The 20,872-nt window shown below is 51.7% G+C and overlaps 1 protein-coding gene across 1 annotated transcript in view; it reads left to right on the forward strand.

Moving 5' to 3' along the window:
* The window catches only part of RHBDL3 (rhomboid like 3), a 53,794-nt gene that overhangs the window by 22,358 nt on the left and 10,564 nt on the right, over positions 1-20,872 (forward strand). Inside the window, exons 4-7 of the mRNA XM_056127177.1 lie at positions 3,328-3,552; positions 6,316-6,464; positions 9,270-9,382; positions 16,495-16,595. Coding sequence (XP_055983152.1) covers positions 3,328-3,552; positions 6,316-6,464; positions 9,270-9,382; positions 16,495-16,595 — 588 coding nt within the window. The remainder of the gene's footprint in view (positions 1-3,327; positions 3,553-6,315; positions 6,465-9,269; positions 9,383-16,494; positions 16,596-20,872) is intronic.

Consider the following 20,872-nt stretch of genomic DNA (forward strand, 5'->3'; position numbering starts at 1 on the left):
GTAGCAAATGGCAAAAAATTAATAACAATAATTTTGTTATGTGTGTGTGTGTGCATGTGTGTGGTGTCGGAAATTGAACCCGGGGTCTCACACATACAAGGCTGTGCTCTATTGCTGAGCTGTAGGTGCATCCCAGATGCCCAGGCTTTGGGCTTGTCTTAATTGACCCTTTTCTGAGGGCCTTTCTTTGCATGGGGTCAGCATACTAGCAGAGAGCAGCTGGAGGACAGTGAAGGCTGAAGGAATCTGCCACTCTCCAAAGAGCAGACCTTGTGCAGGTCAGGAGATCACGTTGTGCTGAGCAGGGGGTTGAGGGGACAGTCAGGATTCCCAGGATGGGTAGGAGAAGTGAGCCCTGTCACCTGGCACTGAGCTGGGCCTTCAGAAACCAGGCCTGGGGTATGAGCCCGCTCAGGCCCATCCAGACGCTCAGCCCAGCACGGCAACTGCAGCATAGGGCCCTACCCAAATCTGCGGGCAGAGCCGGGTGCCAGCCGGGCCATGGCAGTGCCTTTCTCCAGCCAGGGCTGTGCCTGCTGGGGAGTCTCTGGTGACCTGTTACCGTCCCATCTGGTCTGTTCAGTATCTGAAACGGAATAGCCAACTGGGCTGAATTGCCCAGGTTCCTGTGAGCTCCGCTATCCAGGAGACCAGTATTAAGACCAGTACTAAGTACTAAGATGGGGCTCACCACACTTGGGGGTCCCGTGAGCTGGGCAGGGCAGGGGACCCCGGGCCTGGCATCAGGGAGTCTGATCCCACTCCTGCCTCTGTTTTTCCACTCACTAGGTAACCAGGTTTTTTTTGTTTTGTTTTATTTTGCTTTTTGGTTATACCCGGTGATGTACAGGGGTTACTCCTGGCTCATGAACTCAGGAATTACTCCTGGTGGTGCTCAGGGGACCATATGGGATGCTGGGAATCAAACCCAAGTCAGCTGCGTGCAAGGCAAATGCCTTACCCGCTGTGCTATGACTCTAGCCCTTAGGTAAACAGTTTTTTGGGGTTTTTTTTTGTTGTTTTTTGGGGTTTTTTTTTGCTTTTTGGGTCACACCGGCAATGCTCAGGGGTTACTCCTGGCTCTGCACTCAGGAGTTACTCCTGGCGGTGCTCAGGGGACCATATGGGATGCTGGGAATCGAACCGGGGTCAGCTGCATGCAAGACAAACGCCCTACCCGTTGTGCTATCTCTCCTGCCCACCCCTCCCCAGGCAACCAGTTTTAAGCCTGGTTTTCCTTTGGTAAAATGAAGTCAGGAGACACCCTCTTTTGGGGCTGCTGTATTAAGGAAGATGAAGTATTTGGGGTTTTGTCTGTTTAGGGGCTAGGGACCACACCTGCTCAGAGCTTACTCCTGGCTCTGAACTCAGGAATTTCTCCTGGTGGTGCTCGGGAGACCATATGGGATGCTAGGGATCGAACCCAGGTCGGCTGTGCCCTCTCCACTGTACTATGGCTCCAGCTCCAAGGAGATTATGCATTTGAAAGCTTTTGGTTGAGGGGGCTCAGGGTAGGGGTGGGGGACTCCCGACAGTGCTCAGAGTACATGTGGTGACAGGGATCAAACTCAGGACCTCACAAGTGCTGTCCCACGCCCCCCACAGCCCTTCCCCTGGGTAAGCCCCTCTGCATCCTTTGAGTCCTTCGCCACCACAACCTAAGTGGAATGAATGAACCCCAGCCAGGGCTTCCACAGTGCCCTGTCCAGGCCTCCCTCAGCGCAGACCACCTTGCCTTTGAGCTGAGTAGTCAGGGTTGGTGGGGCCGGGTATGCAGTTTCCCTTCTGGTCAGGACTGAAATCTACCATCCCTGAGGCCTGGAATAGGTGTAGCCATCCAGAAAAATGAGGCTCCCTTCTCCAGTTGGCGCCAGAGCACCATATGGGCAAGCCAGGACTCCGGAGCCAGGCAGATCTGGACCAAGTCCCAGCCGTGAGTGACTAACTCCAGGCCCTTGAGAAAATCCCTTACCCTCTCCAAGCCCAAATCCTGTCCTTATAGTGAGGATCATACTCTGCCCCAGGGGGCTGGAGTGATAGTGCAGCCGGTGGGGCGCTTGCTTGCCTTGCATGGGGCTGACCCCAATCTTTGGCATCCCGTATGGTCCCCGAGCCCCGCCAGGAGTGATTCCTGAAGGCAGAGCCCCAGAAGTAAGCCCTGAGCACAGCAGAGTGTGAGCCTCCTGCTGTGGGTCTAGAGTGGAATTGGGTGGGTATGGGGGTTGGGGGTGTCAGTAAGGTGGGGGGAACTAACAGAGGCCCCAGGGGTCCTGAAACCAGCAAAACTTCTCTGTTGGGGAGTCAGGCGGACTGTGGTGAGCGGGTTGGGGCTCTGCAGAGGACAGCTGCAGATATGCTCTCGGCTGGGCACTGCAGCCAGTCCTGGGGTCACCCTGTGTCTCAGCTCTCCTGAATACCAAAGAGCCTCCCAGAGCCACAGCTTTGGGTTTCTGGTTCCGGAGTCAGCTTGACCCAAACCAGGAAGGCTGCCAAGCTGGTGTGTCTGAGGATGCGGCTTCCTGCTCCTCTTCATTCTTCCTAAGATGCTTCCTCTTCTGTGAAGCCCTTGGGGCCCACTGAACCAGACCAGGTTCCCCCCCCCCGCCCCCCCGGCCATGGTCCCACAGCTGCCTTTGCTCACAGCCGTGGTTTCCGCTCTCCCAGACAGCACTCCCATAGCCCGTGTGTCTGACACTCAGTGGGTGCTAAGTTAATGTGATACTGGATGGTGACTTGGTGGGTGGCAGAAAGGTAAAGGTAAAGTGACAGTTAATACTTGGGAGGGGGTTTCCGAGAGATAATACAGCAGGTGACATGCTTGCCTTGCATGCGGCCAATCCAGATTCGATTGCCGATATCCCATATGGTCCCCCAAGCTCCATCAGGAGTGATCCCTGAGTGCAGAGTCAGGAGTAAACCCCTGACAGGAGCATCACCAGATGTGGCCCCCAAATCAAAAAGAAGCATACACACACACACACACACACACACACACACACACACACACACACACACGCACATGCACACACACACTTTCTTCAGTTTGAACTTGATGGGTTCCTCAAACTCTGCTTTTTCCCTTTCAGCCAGTAGAATGGGGATTTCATAGTTCCAACCCAACGGGGTGATATGTTAAATGAGACAGAAACAATGTGGAGCCCCTGAACCCTAGCGCCCCAAAACTCTTGCTTTCTGAGAGCCATCAGAAAAAAGAGGAAGTTGGGATTGGGCCCATGTGCTCCCAGGAGTATGAGGGTTGGGCTTCCCTGAGACCCCGGTTCTGATACTGTCCCCCACCCCTGACGCTCTCCCCCACCCCGTTTCTAGATGAGTAACAAGCGCTCCAACAGCTTCCGCCAGGCCATCCTGCAGGGGAACCGGCGGCTGTGCAGCAAGGCCCTGCTGGAGGAGAAGGGGCTGAACCTCTCGCAGCGGCTCATCCGCCACGTGGCCTATGAGACTCTGCCCCGAGAGATTGACCGGAAGTGGTACTACGACAGCTACACCTGTTGCCCGCCCCCGTGGTTTATGATCACAGTCACGCTGCTTGAGGCAAGGAGGGGGGGGGTGGCAGCTCGGCCTTGGGGGAGAGGCGCCAAGAGGGTATCTGAGATCATGCGGCAAGGGCAGCATCTCCTCCCCCAAAAAGGCAACAGTGGACCATCAAGTAGCAGTTGTTGTTGAGTCAGGCCTTATCACTGGGCGTCCAAGCGCCGTCATCACCACCCCCACACCAGAGAGTCCGAGGTGGTGACTTCAGTCATAGTTACTGCAGCCAAGTCCCCATATGACCATTTCCCTGAAAAAAAAAAAATCCAGCAACGAAAGCAATGTAAAATGCTCATAGCTTTGTGGGATTCATTTAGCCAAGCGAGCTCATTAAATGCAACTTGAGTTCTCCTGCATGTGAGGGAAAGGTGCGCAGGTCATTTATCTCTGGGTCTCTCCTGTCTCTCACCTGCAATGTGAGACGAGCCGGCTGGCCCTGTTCCTCCCATCAGATCTGCTCTGTTTAGAACGAGACACTGGCACAGGTGGTACTTTCTGAAGAAAAGCAGCGCCTATAGGAGGGAGGGTTCTGGACAGGTACATGGGGAGCCTCATAAGAACATTGTCCCCGTAGGGAATCCTACATGTATAGTGCAGATAGATCGGCTCCTGCTTATGCAATCACCTCCAAAGTCGCCCCTTTCGGACTCAGTGCCCATGCGTGAGGAGTTCTGAATCTTCCCAGCTGCTCAGCCCGAGAACCTGTGGGCCCCCGTTCCTGAATGGCTTCCCTTGGCGTTTCATAATCTCCATCGTTTCTCTTCCAGAGCCACAGGCCTAATTACCGCCCCTGCATATGTTCTTGTGAAGTTCCTGCCTAGTCAAACAGCAGGATTGTTAAGCTTCACAGCATCCTTCTTCTTTTCCTTTTCCTTTTTTTTTTTTTTTTTTGTGGGGAATCAGAATCAGAAGGTCTGGTCCGTCAACCAGAGCTCCTGCGTTTGTTGTTATGGCTTCATCCGAGGAATGTTGAAGTTGCAATTTTTCTGAGATATTCTGGGACCCGTTCTCCAAGCAGTTACTGTGTTGATCTATTTATTAACTTCTACTTGGGGACCAATAATAATGAGCTGCCTTGGAAGCTGCGTTTGCTGCCAGCCACCCACATAATTTTAGGTGGACAGAATGGCCCCCACAGAGCCCAAAGGGTCCAACAGCCGAGGGCGGAGCATCGCCAGTTCCGCGCCCTTGAGGTCTCAAGCCAGCACCTTACAGCCTTGTCCCATAGCTCTGTCTGCTGGGCTCAGACTCACTCTGCATGGTTATCACTTTGGGGAGGGAGCATGCTCGGCAGGGCTCGGGACCAGGTGGTGCTGCGAATCAAATATGGGCCTCCCCTATGCAAAGCATGTGCTCCCACCTCTTGAGTCATCTCTCCAGTCCTCACTTGATCACTTTTTTTGGGGGGTTTTGGGGGTCACACCTGGTTAACCGCCGGCTGGCAACCTGGCTGCAGGACTGGGCGGCGGGGGTGAGGGGACGTGAAAGCAGGCCTGAATCTGAATCCAGGGCTGGAGAGATGGTTCAGTGGGTAGAGCACTTGCTTTGCACACACTGACCCAGGTTCAATCCCTGGTGCCCATATGGTCCCTTGAGCTCATAGGAAGTGATTTCTCAACTAAGAGCCAGAGTTATCTCAGAGCACTACCAAGAGCACCTCCCACCCCCCGACAAAAACAAATAAATAAAGTCACCAAAAACGAAACATGCAATTTTCTGTGATCCAACTAGAATTCTGCTTCTATACAGATATCCAAATATATTAGGAAAAGGGACTCAAATTGCTATTTGTACGTCTCTATCTGTAGCAAGGTGGACACTTAATACTTGTCACAGTTCGTCACAATAGTTCAAAGGTGGAAACGGGCTGGAGTGATAGCACAGCGGGTAGAGTGGTTGCCTTGCATGCAGCTGACCCAGGTTCGATTCCCATCATCCCATATGGTTCCTTTAGTACTGCCAGGAGTAATTCCTGAGTGCAGAGCCAAGGAGTAACCCCTGTGCATCGCCGGGTGTGACCCAAAAAGAACAATAACAACAACAACAACAAAGGTGGAAGCAGCCCAAATGTCCATCAAAGCATGATTGGATAAACAAAATAATGCCATAGTGGTGCGGTGAACTATCAGTCAGCCCTGGAAAAAGAAATTCTGATAGATGCCACAGCCTGGGTGGAGCGTGACAAAATCTGCCACCTACGTAAATACAAAAACACTGTGACCCAGCCAGAGTGAATCCGGCAGCAGAGAGACTGAAAGCAGAGTGGTGGTGGTGACCAGGAACGGAAGGACAGAGAGCAGAGAGTTACTCTTGGGTAGGCACAAATGTTTTCAAGATGGGAAACACAGCAGTGCCATCCTGCATCTGAGCCACATACTTAAAACTGATGAAGGTGGTCCTGTTCAGACCACGTTTATTTCAACACCTTTTTCAGAAAATCAGCTTCTCTGGGATAGCCCGCCCTCTTCAAGAGCCCATGTGAGATGTTAAAGTGATGAAAGAGAAAAATCTTAGCCAGGCTCTTCCTGCATGGCTTGGAGGAAGTGTGGGCAGGGAGAACCTTGTGACCATTTGGTGCCTATTGAACAATAATGCAACAGAAGTGGGGTGAGAGATGTTTGAAAGTGAGGTTGGCCGCAGAGGTCTCCCTGAGTCTGAGCAGGAACCGGAATATCTCCCGGGAAGCCACGCTCACATGAGGCCCAAGGGGGTGGGGGCAGTTCCACACCTGACAGCCGGTGCTCTCTGTTTCCCACTCACATCCAGGTGGCCTTCTTCCTCTATAATGGGGTGTCGCTGGGTCAGTTCGTGCTGCAGGTGAGCCACCCACGCTACCTGAAGAACTCCCTGGTCTACCACCCACAGCTCCGAGCACAAGCTTGGCGCTACCTCACCTATATCTTCATGCACGCGGGGTGAGTACCCATCTTCCAGGCCCAGAGTCCCTGAAAAAATAAGTGATCCCCGGACTGCAGACATAGGAACTCGCCTTGCTTGCAGCCAACCTGGGTTCAATCTCCAGCGTCATATATGGTCCCCTGAGCACTGCCAGGAATGATGATGCCTGAGCAGAGAGACAGGAGTAGGCCCTGAGCACAGCCAGAAAACAATAACAAAAAATTGTCTGGAGAGCCAGCCAGGATGAAACAGAGTTTTCAGTTGCTTTTGTTGTTGTGTTGCTCTGAGGTCACTCCCAATGGTTCTCAGGGCCTTTGTCCTCACTCCCTGTGAGTCTCAGGGTGCCATGCTGTGCCAGGGATGAAATCGGGTTTGGTTGAAAGGCAAGTGCCCTCAGCCCAGTACTCCCTCTCCAACCCTATTTATTTGTTTTATGTTTATATTTTTCTCATTATTGTGGGGACCAGACCTTGCAGTGCTCAGAGGGGACAGGGTCACCTCCTGAGGTGCTCAGGGAGCACGTGGTGCTAGGAATGCTAGAGTCTCACATGTGAAGCCTGTGTTCTCCCACATGAGCTGCCTTTCTTCCTTTGGGGCTTATTTTTATCTACCCAGCCACACAGGACTGGAGCGATAGCACAGCGGGTAGGGCGTTTGCCTTGCACACGGTTGACCCGGGTTGATTCCTCTATCCCTCCCAGAGAGCCCGGCAAGCTATCGAGAGTATCCCGCCTGCATGGCAGAGCCTGACAAGCTCCCCGTGATGTATTTGATATGCCAAAAACAGTAACAACAAGTCTCACAATGGAGACGCTACTAGTGCCCACTTGAGCAAATTGATGAACAACAGGAGGACAGTACTACAGGCCAGTGCTACAGTGCTACCCAGACACATGAGTTATGAGGGCTCCTTGAAACTCATCTAAATGCCAAATTACATAAGTAAATTATTATCTGGTATTTCTCTTTTTCAAAAGATGGTGGAAAAGTTGTAGAAAAATAAGTGACCAGAATTATTGCTATAGGAGTTGGTGGGATAGCTCAATGGGCTGCAGCTGATGTTTTGTGTGCAAGAGGCCTGGATTTGATCTCCATTCCTTCATGGACCTCCAAGTACCTCTGGGAAGACTTTGTGGCACCAAGCTGGGAGTAGCCCTTAAGTACTGCCAGGTGTGGCCCAAAGGCAAAACAAAAGAATTATCCTTGCGTAAGAAGTTATTTTAATTAAGCAGATATTTCCAGAATGTTCCTGCCAATCAATATGAGTCAATTATTGAGAGATTAATGAGATTGGAAAAAATAAGAGATGGAAAATGCCAACGCCAGTGAGATCAACAAATATATATACAAGTGATTTTTATAGTCTCTTGGCAGGGGTGGGGAGGTGCTGGGCCACACCAGTGCTGTTCAGGGGTTACTCCCAGATCTGTGCTTAGTGGTCAGTCCTGGCAGTGCTCAAAGGATCATGTAGGGCTAGGGATTTGAACTCCCTTGATTGCTGTCCTCTCTCTCCAGCCCTGGTTCTATAATCGATAGAGGTAGGTTACAATTTTGTTTTCAGTTTCCCAGTGCCAAAGAAAAGAGGGAAAATGTGTTCAGCCACCAGACCCAATGTCTACACAAAGTGTGAGTGTAAATTCTCCCATCTGTGAAACTAAGACATTTATTGAAAGTGCCTTTCTCCATGAGTGCCTGAAACTCTTGTAAATCATCATGCCTAAATTTTGTTTTGTTTTGGCTCATACCCAGCTGTGCTCAGGGATTATTCCTAGCTCTGTCCTTAGGAATTACTCCTGGTGGTGATTGAGGGGGACCATGTGGGATGCTGGGGATCAACCACGTGCAAGGCAAACACCCAGCGATTGTACTATTGCTCCAGCCCCACCCATACCTAAATCGAACAATGAAAGAACCTTCCTACCTAGATGATCTCCACATATGGCGAGAGTCTTCTTTTGGGGGCTACACCCAGCAGTGCTCTGGGGGTTACTCCCCGCTCAGTGCTTGGGAAGTATGAGATGCCAGGAATAGAACCCCAGCTCCTGCATGCAGTGCATGTGTGCTGCCCCTATAGCTGTCCCTCTGGCCCAGAAGAGTCTTCTTGAGGACCTCTAGAAATTACTTAGAGTGTCTATTCACAAAGCATTGTGTCCTCTCTGGAGCAGTCTGTTCTCAGTGCTGTCTCCTCCCCAGCTCGTTGGCCAGTTCACCACCCAGAGCTCTTTGACATACAAGAAAGAGCTAAAGGGGCCAGAAGGATAGTACTAGGGGCAGAGCATTTGCCTTGCACGTGACCAACCCAGATTCAATCCCTGGCATTCCATATGGTCCCCTAAGCACTGCCAGGAGTGATTCCTGAGTTAAGAGCCAGGAGTAACCCCTGAGCATTGCCAGATGTAGCCCAAAAACCAGAGAGAGAGAGAAAGTTAGAGAGAGTTAGACTACACCACTTGGGAAGGCAACAGCCCTGCACCTCGGATACCTCGGCTGGGGCCCGGGTGGGCCGCTGATCATCTGTATCTTTATGCCAGCCATTGCCTCTCTCTGAGCCTCAGCTGCTCATGTGCCAGTTGATGGGTGCTGGCACTGCCCAGGCCCTGCGCATGTGGCTGTCCCAGGGGCAGAGGAAGTGGGGTGGCTGTGCTCTTTCCCAGATGATTTGTGTGCATTGTGATTCTTACCCACCCCACAGCAAGCTCCTCAAAGTCAGTGTCAAGGTCTTGCTCGTGAGATCCCCAACACCTTGGCCGACTGTATTTGATGAGTGAGCAGATGAATGAATGAATGAATGAATTTATTAATTAATTGGGCTTGTCTTACAGGGTAGAACATCTTGGACTCAATGTGGTGCTGCAGCTCCTGGTGGGGGTGCCCCTGGAGATGGTGCACGGAGCAACCCGCATCGGGCTCGTCTATGTGGCCGGCGTTGTGGCAGGTCAGCAGGATGACCCTGTTTCTGTGGGGTCTGTCCTCCAGCCAGACCTCTCCTCCTCCCCAGGAGGCTAAACCTGGCGCCTGCCGCCCAGGGAGTAGAGGAGAATGCACAGGAGACTGACCAGCAGTTCACTCTTGGTGCCACCGTGTTGGTGCTTTGTGAGTGTGGAGAACTCTCTTAACCTCTCCAGACCATTAAAATTCAGGAAGGGCCCAGTGATGCCTCTCTGCAGGGGGTGAGGAGGGTTTGAGGGAGGTGATGGATGTAGCAGTCAAGGAGCCAAGGGTGAGGCTGGAGCGATAGCACATTGAGTAGGGCGTTTGCCTTACATGTGGCCAAACTGGATTCGATTCCCAGCATCCCCATATGGTCCCCCAACACCGCCAGGAGTAATTCCTGAGTGCAGAGCCAGGAGTAATGGCACAGAGATTCCTTTAGAGACACCCAAGGTAGAGTCAGAATAACAGCGGTAGGGCACTTGCCTTGCATATGGTTGACCTAGGTTTGATCCTCAGCATCCCTCATGGTCCCCTGAGCCTCCAGGAGTGAGTCCTGAGTGCAGAGCAAGGAGTAAGTAAGCCTTGAGCGCTGCCAGTGTGGCCCCCAAACAACAATCAAACAAAGATGCCCAAGGTGTGGTGAGATCTGGTCTCTCCCCAGATCAGTCTGGCATTTGTACCCAAAAGGAGGTCTTGTCATTGGCAAAACTGAACCCCCTGCCTGCCCTCCTGCTCCAGGGGAGTGTGGCTGAGGGATCAAGAGCACTTGTCTGCTAGTGGAAGCAGGTCAGAGTGACCTTCAGGATGGGGGACCCTGTGAAGGAGGAGGGGAGGCACGAGGGGTGAGCGGGGAGAGCAGAGCAACTTACTGCAGGCAGAGCGCCCAAACCCAGCTCTGAATTCAGGCTTTCCCTCATGATGGATCCAGTTTCACTGCTGGCATTAAAAAAAAAAGAAAGAACAAGATTTGCTGCCTCAGCTCTCCACCTTGACAGCTGTGCCCCAGGGAGCTTTGCGTGTGTGTTTAAGTAAAATCTTAATCCTTTCTGAGTGGCATTCAAGTCAGCATCATCAGGAAAAGGGGTTGTATCCCTTGGCCTTGTAAACCTGGATAACGGAAGTGGTTTCCAGTTCCCTCCCATCCCCCTCTACCCATCTGAGTGGTCCCCAGAGCAAAAGCCCTTTGCCCCGGGAGCTTGCCTGCACTTACTCCTTCACTGACCTCTGTGGCCACCTTGGACAGCACCAACGCCAGCTTCCTCCCCGCCCACCCACCGAGTCCAGCTGAGATCTAAGGAGCATCCCCGTGTAGCACACTAACTCAGCCACCCACACAGCCCCAAGTTCCGACATCTGGGGATTCATGGCCACATTTTCTCTACCCAGCTACCCAGAGACCCAGATGGTTAATGGCGAGGAACAGGAAAGACACTCGTAACACTTGCAGTTTGCAGTCAATTCGATGGGAGTGCCAACAACCCAGAAGACAGAAATAAGATTCAGGATGACTTGGGCCTTGCTGAGCCAGCTGACACGCAGCCTGGGAGATGGCAGGGGTCTCCCCTCCTCAGGGTGCCCCAGGGCCCAGGCACAGGGGGCTCCCCACTGAATTTACCGCGGAGCAGGGCTGTATAAGAAAGGTGCTCTTCCCTCAGAGTCATTGATCACCCCCAAGGGCATGCTGGCCAACACCTATCATGTCACTAGCCACCAGGCCTAAGCTGATGGATCCCCCGGGGCTGCCCAGACCCTGAGTCCAGAGGGAATATTTATGCAGGGACTCCCCATGCAGACCACATGCATCCTTTCAGCTCTGTGAGGAAGATACCTCTACTTTCCACCCGTTACGTATACAGAAACTAATGCTCAGAGAGGCCACATCACTTGCCCAAGAAAACATAAGTGGGAGCATAAGTGGGAGCAGTAATCCCATAACGGGGAGCTGGGCTCATTCTAGGCAGTCTGACCCCATAAACTGTGCTCTAAATTGGCTTTCCTCAATCAAGGACCATATGGCCCCTGATATGTATGTCCCCAGGATACTCTAAGGGGGCCACATGGGACAATCATAAATAGGAGAGGCATTGTACCTTCCCATGCAGTCAACTCGGTTTCGATCTCGTGGTAACCCATAAGGTCCCCTGAGCACTGCCAGAAGTGATCCCTCAGCACAGAGCCAGGAGTATGCTCTGAGCACAGGTGGGCATGCCATACTACCCCATCCCCCCACCAAAAAAAAAAAAGAGAGAAACACTGGAATAAACCACTGGCATAGTGTTGATAGAACCAAATATCAGCCTCTTTCTTTGTACTGATCATTTATGCTCAGAAACCAAGGAACTCTGATAGCTCTCTGGCCCTGCTCTAATTCCTGCCCAGTGGAAATATTCCAAATCCCAGGCGTCATGTTTTGTAACAGTAATAACTAATCTCTGCTGAGCATGCCTGATACTCCCCAGGCATGCCATCAAAGGGTCACGTGTGTTACCTCCTGTGTTTGTCATAATAGTCTTCTGAGACAAGTCCTGGCATCTGTTGTACAGGCAGCTCAGAGAGGCGACGTGATCTGATCTGCTCAGCTGCCTTACCTAAGGAGGACGGGATGGAAAATGCCTTAAGGAGCCGGAGCACAGGCTTTGCATGGGGGAGGCCCAGGTTCTGTCCCTGGCACCACATGGTTCCCCATGCAGAGAGCTGGGAGCAGCCCCTGAGCACCACCAGGTTGTCCCAAAGCTAAAAAAAGAAAAATATTAGACTAGAGGCAGAAAACTTTCCTTTCCCAGTATCCTAACCAATCTTTTGAGGCTAGTGTTTGACTCTCTCCTGGCTAACAGGGAGATCAAACAGGTAGGGGTAGTACCTCTACCCGCTGTGCTATCTCTTTGGCCTTCTCCTGGTTAATAATATTTACTAACAACTTAAATACTTCTTTTTTGAGAAGTGGGCATGGGGGTCACACCTGGTGATGCTCAGGGATTACTCCGGGCTCTGCTCTCAGGATTTATTCCTGGCGTGCTCAGAGGACCATATGGGATGCTGGAGATAGAACCTGGGTCAGCCAATTGCAAGACAAATGCCCTACCCGCTATACTATGGCTCTGGCTCCACAACTTAAATACTTGAAAAAATAGTCTTGGGCCTTCGAGATAGCACAGCAAGAGGACATTTGCTTTGCATGTGGCTGACCTGGATTCAATCCCAGCATCCCATATGGTTCTCCAAACACTTCCAAGAGTGATTCCTGAGTACAGTCAGGAGTAACCCCTTGGGCTGGAGCGATAGCACAGCGGGTAGGGCATTTGCCTCGCACGCAGTCGACCCGAGTTCGATTCCCAGCATCCCATATGAGCACTGCCAGGACTGATTCCTGAGTGAAGAGCCAGGAGTAACCCCTGTGCATCGTTGGGTGTGACCCAAAAAAGAAAAAAAAAAGGAGTAACCCCTGAGCATCACAGGGTGTGGCCCTGAAACAAAACAAAAAAATAATAATGGTAATGCACTGTCACTGCACTGTCCTCCCGTTGTTCATCGATTTGCTCAAGCAGGCACCAGTAATGTCTCCATTGTGAGACTTGTTACTGTTTTTGGCATATCGAATACATCACGGGGAGCTTGCCAGGCTTTGCCGTGCGGGCGGGATACTCTCGATAGCTTGCCGGGCTCTCCAAGGGGGCCGGAGGAATTGAACACAGGTTGACCACGTGCAAGGCAAACGCCCTACCCACTAAGCTGTCACTCCAGTAATGATAAAAATGAAAAGCAAAAGCAGTCTCTTCTTAAGTTTTATAGGTGACGTGTATCCCCAAGCCTAGTGCTGGGTTTGGCATGTGTTAAACAGCCAGTCTTTGTAGAATAAATGAGTGAACACACATATGAACGTTTATGTTGCATAAGGGTAAATATTCTGCCAATTTTCATTGGAATTTGTTTTGGGATGGTGAGGGGACATGTTGAGGAACACCAGCTTTAAATTTCCCAAGCTGAAATGATCGCAGCTGATGGCGTGCATTATGGTCGGGTCACCAGTCTCCAGAGTGCTGGCGTTCACCCAGGGTTTTTTTTTTTTTAGAAAGTCCATGGTCCAGCAGGTCTTTGGGTTCTGCCACTGTGCAGAGGACTGGCACATGCGTCCTGTGTGCTCCTCTCTCCCTGCCTCCTGTCCCTGCCTCTGTGGAATTCAGCCTGACCTTGCCCCACGTCATCCACTGTGTTTGCCGCGGCAGATGAGGAATCCTGCCTTCTTTGATGAATTAATCCTGGCAGCAACAGCCTTTATCATTCATGAGATGGGCATCCATGCCCGTGTTCGTAATTGATCTCTACCAGTCCCTCTAGTCCAAGGCTAATCATCATCCCTTGAAATAGTCTTCGTGCTATAAACAGAGGGGGAAGCCCCCTGCCCCCTTGAGATTCTGGAACAGCCTCTCTCTAAGACCCAGACCCTGGATCTGAAGCCAGTATTCTTGAATTCAGATCTATTTGTAGCGCTTTTGAAGAAGGGGCCACACTTTGTTCCCCAGTTTAAGGTTCTCTGGGTTCGGCTTCCTAGAGAAGGGGGTCTGGGCAAGGTTTCTTTTGAGAAGTGGGTTTTGGGGGCCAGAGAGATAGTACAAGGGCTTAAGCTGCTTGTTTTGCACACAGCTGACCCAGATCCAATCCCCGGTACTCCATAAGCCCCCCCGCCCCAAGCCCAACTAGGAGTGATCCCTGAGTTCAGAGCCAGGAGTAAGCCCTGAGCACTGGTGTGGCCCCAACCAAAACTTAAAAAAAAAAAAAGAAAGAAAAGAGGGTTTCAGGGCCCAAAAACTGGACAGGGGCAAAGAGATGGTACAGGGATTAAGGCAGTTGCCTTGCACTGCATTTCTGGGAGTGAGCCCTGAGCACTGAGCACAGAGCCGGGTATGATCCCCAAACTAAAATTCAGAAGTTCTCCGCAGCCTTGGACCATTTCATTGCCTTCATAGCTGTGAAAACTAAAGCCCTAGGAATTCAGGAGCGGTCCCCAAGGCTGCACAACTAGGCAGCCACGCTCCCCCGCTTTTAACCTTCTGCCTGACCCCCAGCTGCCCGGTGGACCTGGGGTCTGCCTCTCAAGCATGGGTGGGGTGAGAGAAAGGTCAGGACTTCTGGGGGCTTTCCTGCTGCTTTTGCTCCCCGGCAGGGAGGTGGCCGGGATGAACGGATGAAGGAGCTGGAGCTGCGGGTTAGCGGCCCGGGCTTCCTCTGGCCCTGTGGTAATTAATGAGCAGCCCCTGCAGCCGGCTCTGAGCAGCCCTGCAATGCAGCCCCGGCCAGCCCGCCCGGAGAGCGTGGGAACCCTTTGTCATGCAGATCCCCCGGCCGGTCTGTTTGCCACCCAGGGATTTTTGTGGTTATTTCTTTCTTTTCTCTTCCCCCTGTCTTCTGTTATATATGGCTGACCCTGTGGGTAGGCTTTTTTTTTTTTTAAGAAAGTTATCAGACAATAGATCAATACCTAATTAAAGCTGGAGGGGAAGCCTGAAAGGGGAGGGAAATGATTTATAGTTGCCCTGGGAGGGGAGGATCTGGGAGTTCTCACTTTGTTTTGCTTTTTTTTTTTTCTTCAGAGATTTCATCCCTCATGAGACCAGAAATCTGCCATGAGGATCCCCTTTTCCCGGCAGAATCCTGATGGCTTATAAGGGAGAGGGGTTCAGAGGGGGTGGAAGGAGGTGGCAAGGTGGCAGCTGTTGCATTCTGGGCTGACCCAGCCTCCTCGGGCTAGACCCTCCACCCTCTAGAACCTGCTGGATTTGGCCTTGTGCCCGGCCACCTTTCTCCTCCCAGGCAGTGGCTAATTGGCTTCTGAGCCTGCGGGCATTTGCCAGCCGAGATTTCTGGGCCCCTCCCAGGCCAGCCACCTCAGCCTCTGAGCCCTGGGCTCTCCCGCCCAGCTATTTTTAGACTCCCTTGTCCTTCCCTGGAAGCCAAAGCATTGATCACCCCTAAATGAGACCAGAGCAATACATTTCCCATCTCCTCTCCACTCAACTTCCCTCCCAAGATAAAAGTTTGCCACCCCCACAGCCAGAGTCTCTGGCCTTCGTTTCCCCAGAGGGGATGACGTCATCACTCTCTCCTCCTAGAGACCCTTCAAGGACATGTTTCTTCCTGAGAAGACCCCCCATCTCCACCCCTTGCTCAGAAGTTCTGGTTTGTGAGTGGACTGCAGGAGGCAGGTTGGAGGGTGAAGGTGGATCTGAGGGTGAGGCTGAGAGTGCATGCGTGCATGAGTGTGTGTGTGCATGTGCGCGTGCATGTGTGTGTGTGCATGTGCGCGTGCATGTGTGTGTGTGCATGTGTGTACACATGTGTACGTGTATGCTGTGTGCATGCATGCATGCATGGGTGCGTGTGTGTGTATGTGTGTGCATACGTGCGTGCGTGTGTGCAGGGGCTGACCTCTGCATCAGCTGTGGAAGTGCCTGAGAGCAAGGACTTGGGTGAGACTGGCCTGGATTCAAACCCCAGTCCACCTCCTTCTTGCCATGAAAACCCATAATGAAGCTCCCAGCCTCTGCCTCCAAGCGGCTGTCGGAAAGCAGAGGAGAGCATGAAATGCTGGGCCATGTTGGACTCTCATGACCAAGAAAGTGGTAGCTGTTTCTGTGGCAGCTTTTTCTGAGCTTGCTCCAGAACCCCAGAGCACTGTGTATGGGAGGGGAGGGCAGGTGCACTGGAAGTTTGGCCCTCACTGTGCTTCATGGACCCTGTTTCCTGTGTGAGCAAGTTCAGAGCAAAGGGTTCTGAACCACCTTGAGTTTATTCTCTTGGAGGCTGGGGGTCAGAGAGATAGTACAGTAGATAGGGCGTTTGCCTGGCCCATGGCAGACCCAGGTTCCATCCCCAACATCCCATATGGTCCCCTGAGCACCATGCGAGGAGTAACCCCTGAACATAGCCAGTTGTAACCCCCCCTCCATAAGAAATCAAAGCACCAAAGACATTCAGAGGCTCTCTGGAGATGCAGCATGAGGAGAAGAAAGCCTTTTGCTCCAGGGTCTGACTCCTGCGACTGCTGTACCCCAGGGCCAGGGTTTGTCTTAGGGAATGGACTCCAGCATTCCTGAATTACCTCTGTCTCTGTTCCAGGGTCCTTGGCAGTGTCTGTGGCTGATATGACCGCACCTGTCGTGGGCTCCTCTGGAGGGGTGTATGCGCTCGTCTCTGCCCATCTGGCCAACATTGTGATGGTAAGTGCTCCTGTCCCAGCATGCATCTCGTCACCTCCCCTCTGTGGCCACTCAGCCTGGACATTTGTCTGCAGGAGCTGGCATGGACTCCTGTCTGCAAACTCACTTCAGACGGGCCCTTCCATAGCCCATTCCTCTCTTCTCTGCTTTCCTATGAATTTGTCAGTCACCTGATTCTACCTCTTTTCCAGTCATTGTCTTTTAAAAAGTGTTAAAATCCTAGGGGTTGCACCAGAGACATAGTTCAGTAGGCCGGAACCCCTGCTTTGCATGGGAGAGGTCCAGGTTGGAGCCCGCGCTACATGTTTCCCCAGCATCAAGAGGAAGCACTGCACCAGGAGTATCCCCAGGGAGGTGGCTCAGTGGGAAAGCCACTTGTACTTGTGAGGCCCTGCTTTATTCCTAGCATCACCAAAGATAAGTTCAAGAAGTTAAACTTTGGGGCCAGATGGCCACACAACAGCTCAAACTGTACATCACCGATTAACCAGGAGTAGCACAACAGAGTGGATGAGATGGAATGTAGAAAGTAGCCAACCTCGATTAACAAAACATAAACACAGAAGGCTTAACCGCTAACAACCTCTTAGTCATTTCTTATCACTGTCACTGTCCTCCCGTTGTTCGTCGTTGTTCATCGATTTGCTCAAGCGGGCCCAGTAACATTATGAGATTTGTTATTGTTTTTGGCATATTGAATACGCCTTCAGGAGCTTGTCAGGCTCTGCCATGTGGGCGGGATACTCTTGGTAGCTTTCCAGGCTCTCCAAGAGGGATGGAAGAATCGAACCCAGGTTGACTGCGTATAAGGCAAACGCCCTACCTGCTGTGCTATGTATGACTCCAACCCTTACTATGAGTAGTACTGTAGCACTGTCCTCCCGTTGTTCATCAATTTGCTCGAGTGGGCCCAGTAACGTCTCTACTGTGAGACTTGTTACTGTGTTTGGCATATCGAATACGTCACGGGCAGTTTGCCAGGCTTTGCCATGTGGGCAAGATGCACTCGGTAGCTTGCCAGGCTCTCCAAGAGGGACAGAGGAATCAAACCTGGGTCAGCTAGGTCGGCTGCATGCAAGGCAAACGTCCTGCATGCAAGGCAAACGTCCTACCCGCTGTGCTATCACTCCAGCCCAGTCATCTCTTACACAAGGACTTAATTAAAGGCTTCAAGGTGAGATACAACCTTCACTAACTTTCTTCTAAGGAAACATTTTTTGATCATTCTTTTAGCAAATTACTGGTAACAAGCACTTCTAAATAAATCATTGAGAGCCTGCTGTGGGAAAGTCTTAAGAGGTGGTTGGGGAAATTGGAGATAATGGTGGAGGGAAGGTGTGATAGTGGTTGGACTGGTGTTGGAATATTGAATGCCTGTACAACATCATGAACAACCGTGTAAATCACAATGTTTATATAAAGTGTAAGGGGAAAATTGGAAAAAAAAATAATTATTTTTTGAGAAAGTGGGGGCCAGAAAGATAGTACAGTGGGCAGGACATTTGCCTTGCACAGAGCCAACCCAGGTTTAGTTCCAAATGCCCCCTTGAGCACAGAGTTATGAGTAAGCTCTGAGCACAGCTGGGTGTGACTCAAAAAGTTAAAATACTTGGGGCCAAACAGATAACAGATAAGATGTTTGTCTCATACAGGTATCAAATCATGACTGGATTTGATACCTGGTTCCCCATATGGTCGCCTGAGATCCACCAGGAGTGATGCCTGAGCACAGAGCCAGGAGTAAGCCCTGAATAACAGCTAGATGTGGCCTAACCCTTCCAAGCCCTTCCCACAAAAGAAAAGGGACCTTGAGATGATCTCACTAACTCTCAAATAGACTGGTGATGTAGCTCAGTGATAGAGCACTTTCCTGTTTATGTATATGAGACCCTGGGTTTAATCCCTGGCACCAACGGAAAGGATTTGCCCCAGTGAAGGGGTGGGACTGAGTGTGCTTTGCAGGTTGGGAGCTCCACACTTGATTCCCATGAAGTCATAATCCATTTTGTTGCAGAAGTGGGACTTGAATCCACGCTCTGGACTCCATTCTGTTGTTGCCTCCACCAGCCCCTCATAGGGGAGAGAGCTTCTCTCTATCTCTCTCTCTCTCTCTCTCTCTCTCTCTCTCTCTCTCTTCTTTTTGGGTCACACCCAGAGATTCACAGGGGTTACTCCTGGCTCATGCACTCAGGAATTACTCCTGACAGTGCTCAGGGGACCATATGGGATGCTGGGAATCGAACCCGGGTCAGCTGCATTCAAGGCAAACGCCCTCCCCACTGTGCTATCGCTCCAGCCCCCACCTTCCCTTTTCTTTCACCCAAGACTCGTGAGAGGGGAGAGAGGGTGGCAGAAGGGGGAGCACCGGACAGACATGGACAGACAGAGACTGACACTACTTGTGGCCGGCCTGAGTTGGCCACTTCCCGGGAGACAGACTCTGCAAAGGGAGTCTCTGCAAATGTGCACAGTCCAGCCAGAGTTGTGCGTGTGCAGCCACAGGCCCGTGTGTGCGCACACGCATACACCATCCACTCGGTCTGCTGAGAGCTGTGCGCGCAGGGCCGCAGCAGACGGCCCTTTTAAGTGGGTCATTCGGAATCAGGGCCACGGCTTTCCCCAGACACAGCGTTTCCTCTGAATTCTGCCTCCTCCCCCTGCCCCAATTCCTTTCTACAGGGGCACACAAGGTTGGCTTTCCTTCCTTCCCCACCCCCCCCCCCCAAGATGTGAGTATGAGTTTACGGGGATGAATTGCTCAGGGAATACTGGAGAGAAGAAAACATGTGGGCTGGAGAGAGGACTGGGGAGTTAAGGCTCTTCCCTTGCATGTGGCCGATCCTAGCACAGCACTCACAGGAGATACCCCCAAGAATAGCCAAGCGTAGCTCCCCGAGCACCGCTGGGTGTCATTGCCCCCACTCTCCACTGCCCCCCAATAAGAGGTCAGCAGGAGTTTGTGGAGATGCTATTCTCCCACCTTCTCCTGGCCTGTGATGAAGACAGACCAGCCCGAGTGGGTTGGGGGTAGGGGTGCGGGATTGGAGGGAGGCTTTCTGGGTGAGGAGGAAAGCGTGAGAGCGGCTCAGTTCCAGTTTCTGGCTCTTTCTGGCAAATAGCCGCAGTCAGTGGTGGAGATTTGTGGCCCCTCTGAGAGTCCGTTGCCCTTTCTAAAAACATGGCATTTTCCGGGCACTTTGCAGTTCCCACATCATGACATCCAGTGGCCTGTCTCTATGTGACCCCTGAGCACAGAACCGGGAGCAAGCCACAAGCAATGCTGGATGTGGCCCAAGACACCCTCCACTCCCCCGTCCAAAGAAAAAGAAACGTTGGTTTGATACTTTGTTTTTTTATTTTGTGGTTTTGGGGCTATACTCAGAGCTTACTCATGGCTCTGTACTCTGGGCTTACTCTTGCTAGTGCTCAGGGGACTACATGTGGTGCCGTGAATTAAATTAAATTAGTTGATTCAGGTCCGCTGCATGCAATGTAAGTTTCCTTCCCCTCTTAGTATCTCTCCAGTCCCCAAGGTACCACTTTACCCAAATTAGTCCAGGACCCAGCAATCGGAAGCACATTAGGTGAAGACCTATGACAATGTTCTTTAAGTCAGAGGCATTTACACAAGGCAGTTTCATGAGGTTCAACCCAGTAGACTGCTGTTTTTTATCCCAAAAATGAAGGTTTGGTGTGTGTGTGTGTGTGTGTGTGTGTGTGTGTGTGTGTGTATGTGTGTACAATTAAAGCCCTCATCTAAACAGAAAGGAAACACATGGATTCATCAGTCAGAAAACCTTGTAGGGCGCTTGCCTTGCACATGTTCAACCCAGGTGTGATCCTTGGTACCCTCTATAGTCCCTCAACCACCACCAGGAGTAATTACTGAACACAGAGCCAGGAGTAACCCCTGAGCATCGCCAGGTGTAGCCTGAGAAACAAAAACAAAAGCAAAAACCTGGGTCCAAGTACTCAGTGTCACCGTCTTCATACCTGGGAGTACCTTCACCTCACCCTCCCACTGCAAGACCCTGGATGTAGCAGTGTGTGCATGTGTGTTCTTACATGTAAGCACCCTGCACTGGCTCTCTCAGGTAGCAGAGTTCACACCTGCAAAGCCCTCAGTTGAAGCCCTGGCACACTTTGATTCTCCCTTCAGCAGAGAAAATACGGCCTCTCTGGAAAAAAAAAAAAAAGGACTGTAGAGAGAGAATAGCTGGTGGCAGGGGCCTTGCCTTGCATATGACCAACCAACTTCTGCCCCAACACCCCATATG

Source organism: Sorex fumeus, unplaced genomic scaffold, assembly GCF_029834395.1.
Source record: "Sorex fumeus unplaced genomic scaffold, SorFum_2.1 ptg000063l, whole genome shotgun sequence".
Taxonomy (NCBI): domain Eukaryota; kingdom Metazoa; phylum Chordata; class Mammalia; order Eulipotyphla; family Soricidae; genus Sorex; species Sorex fumeus.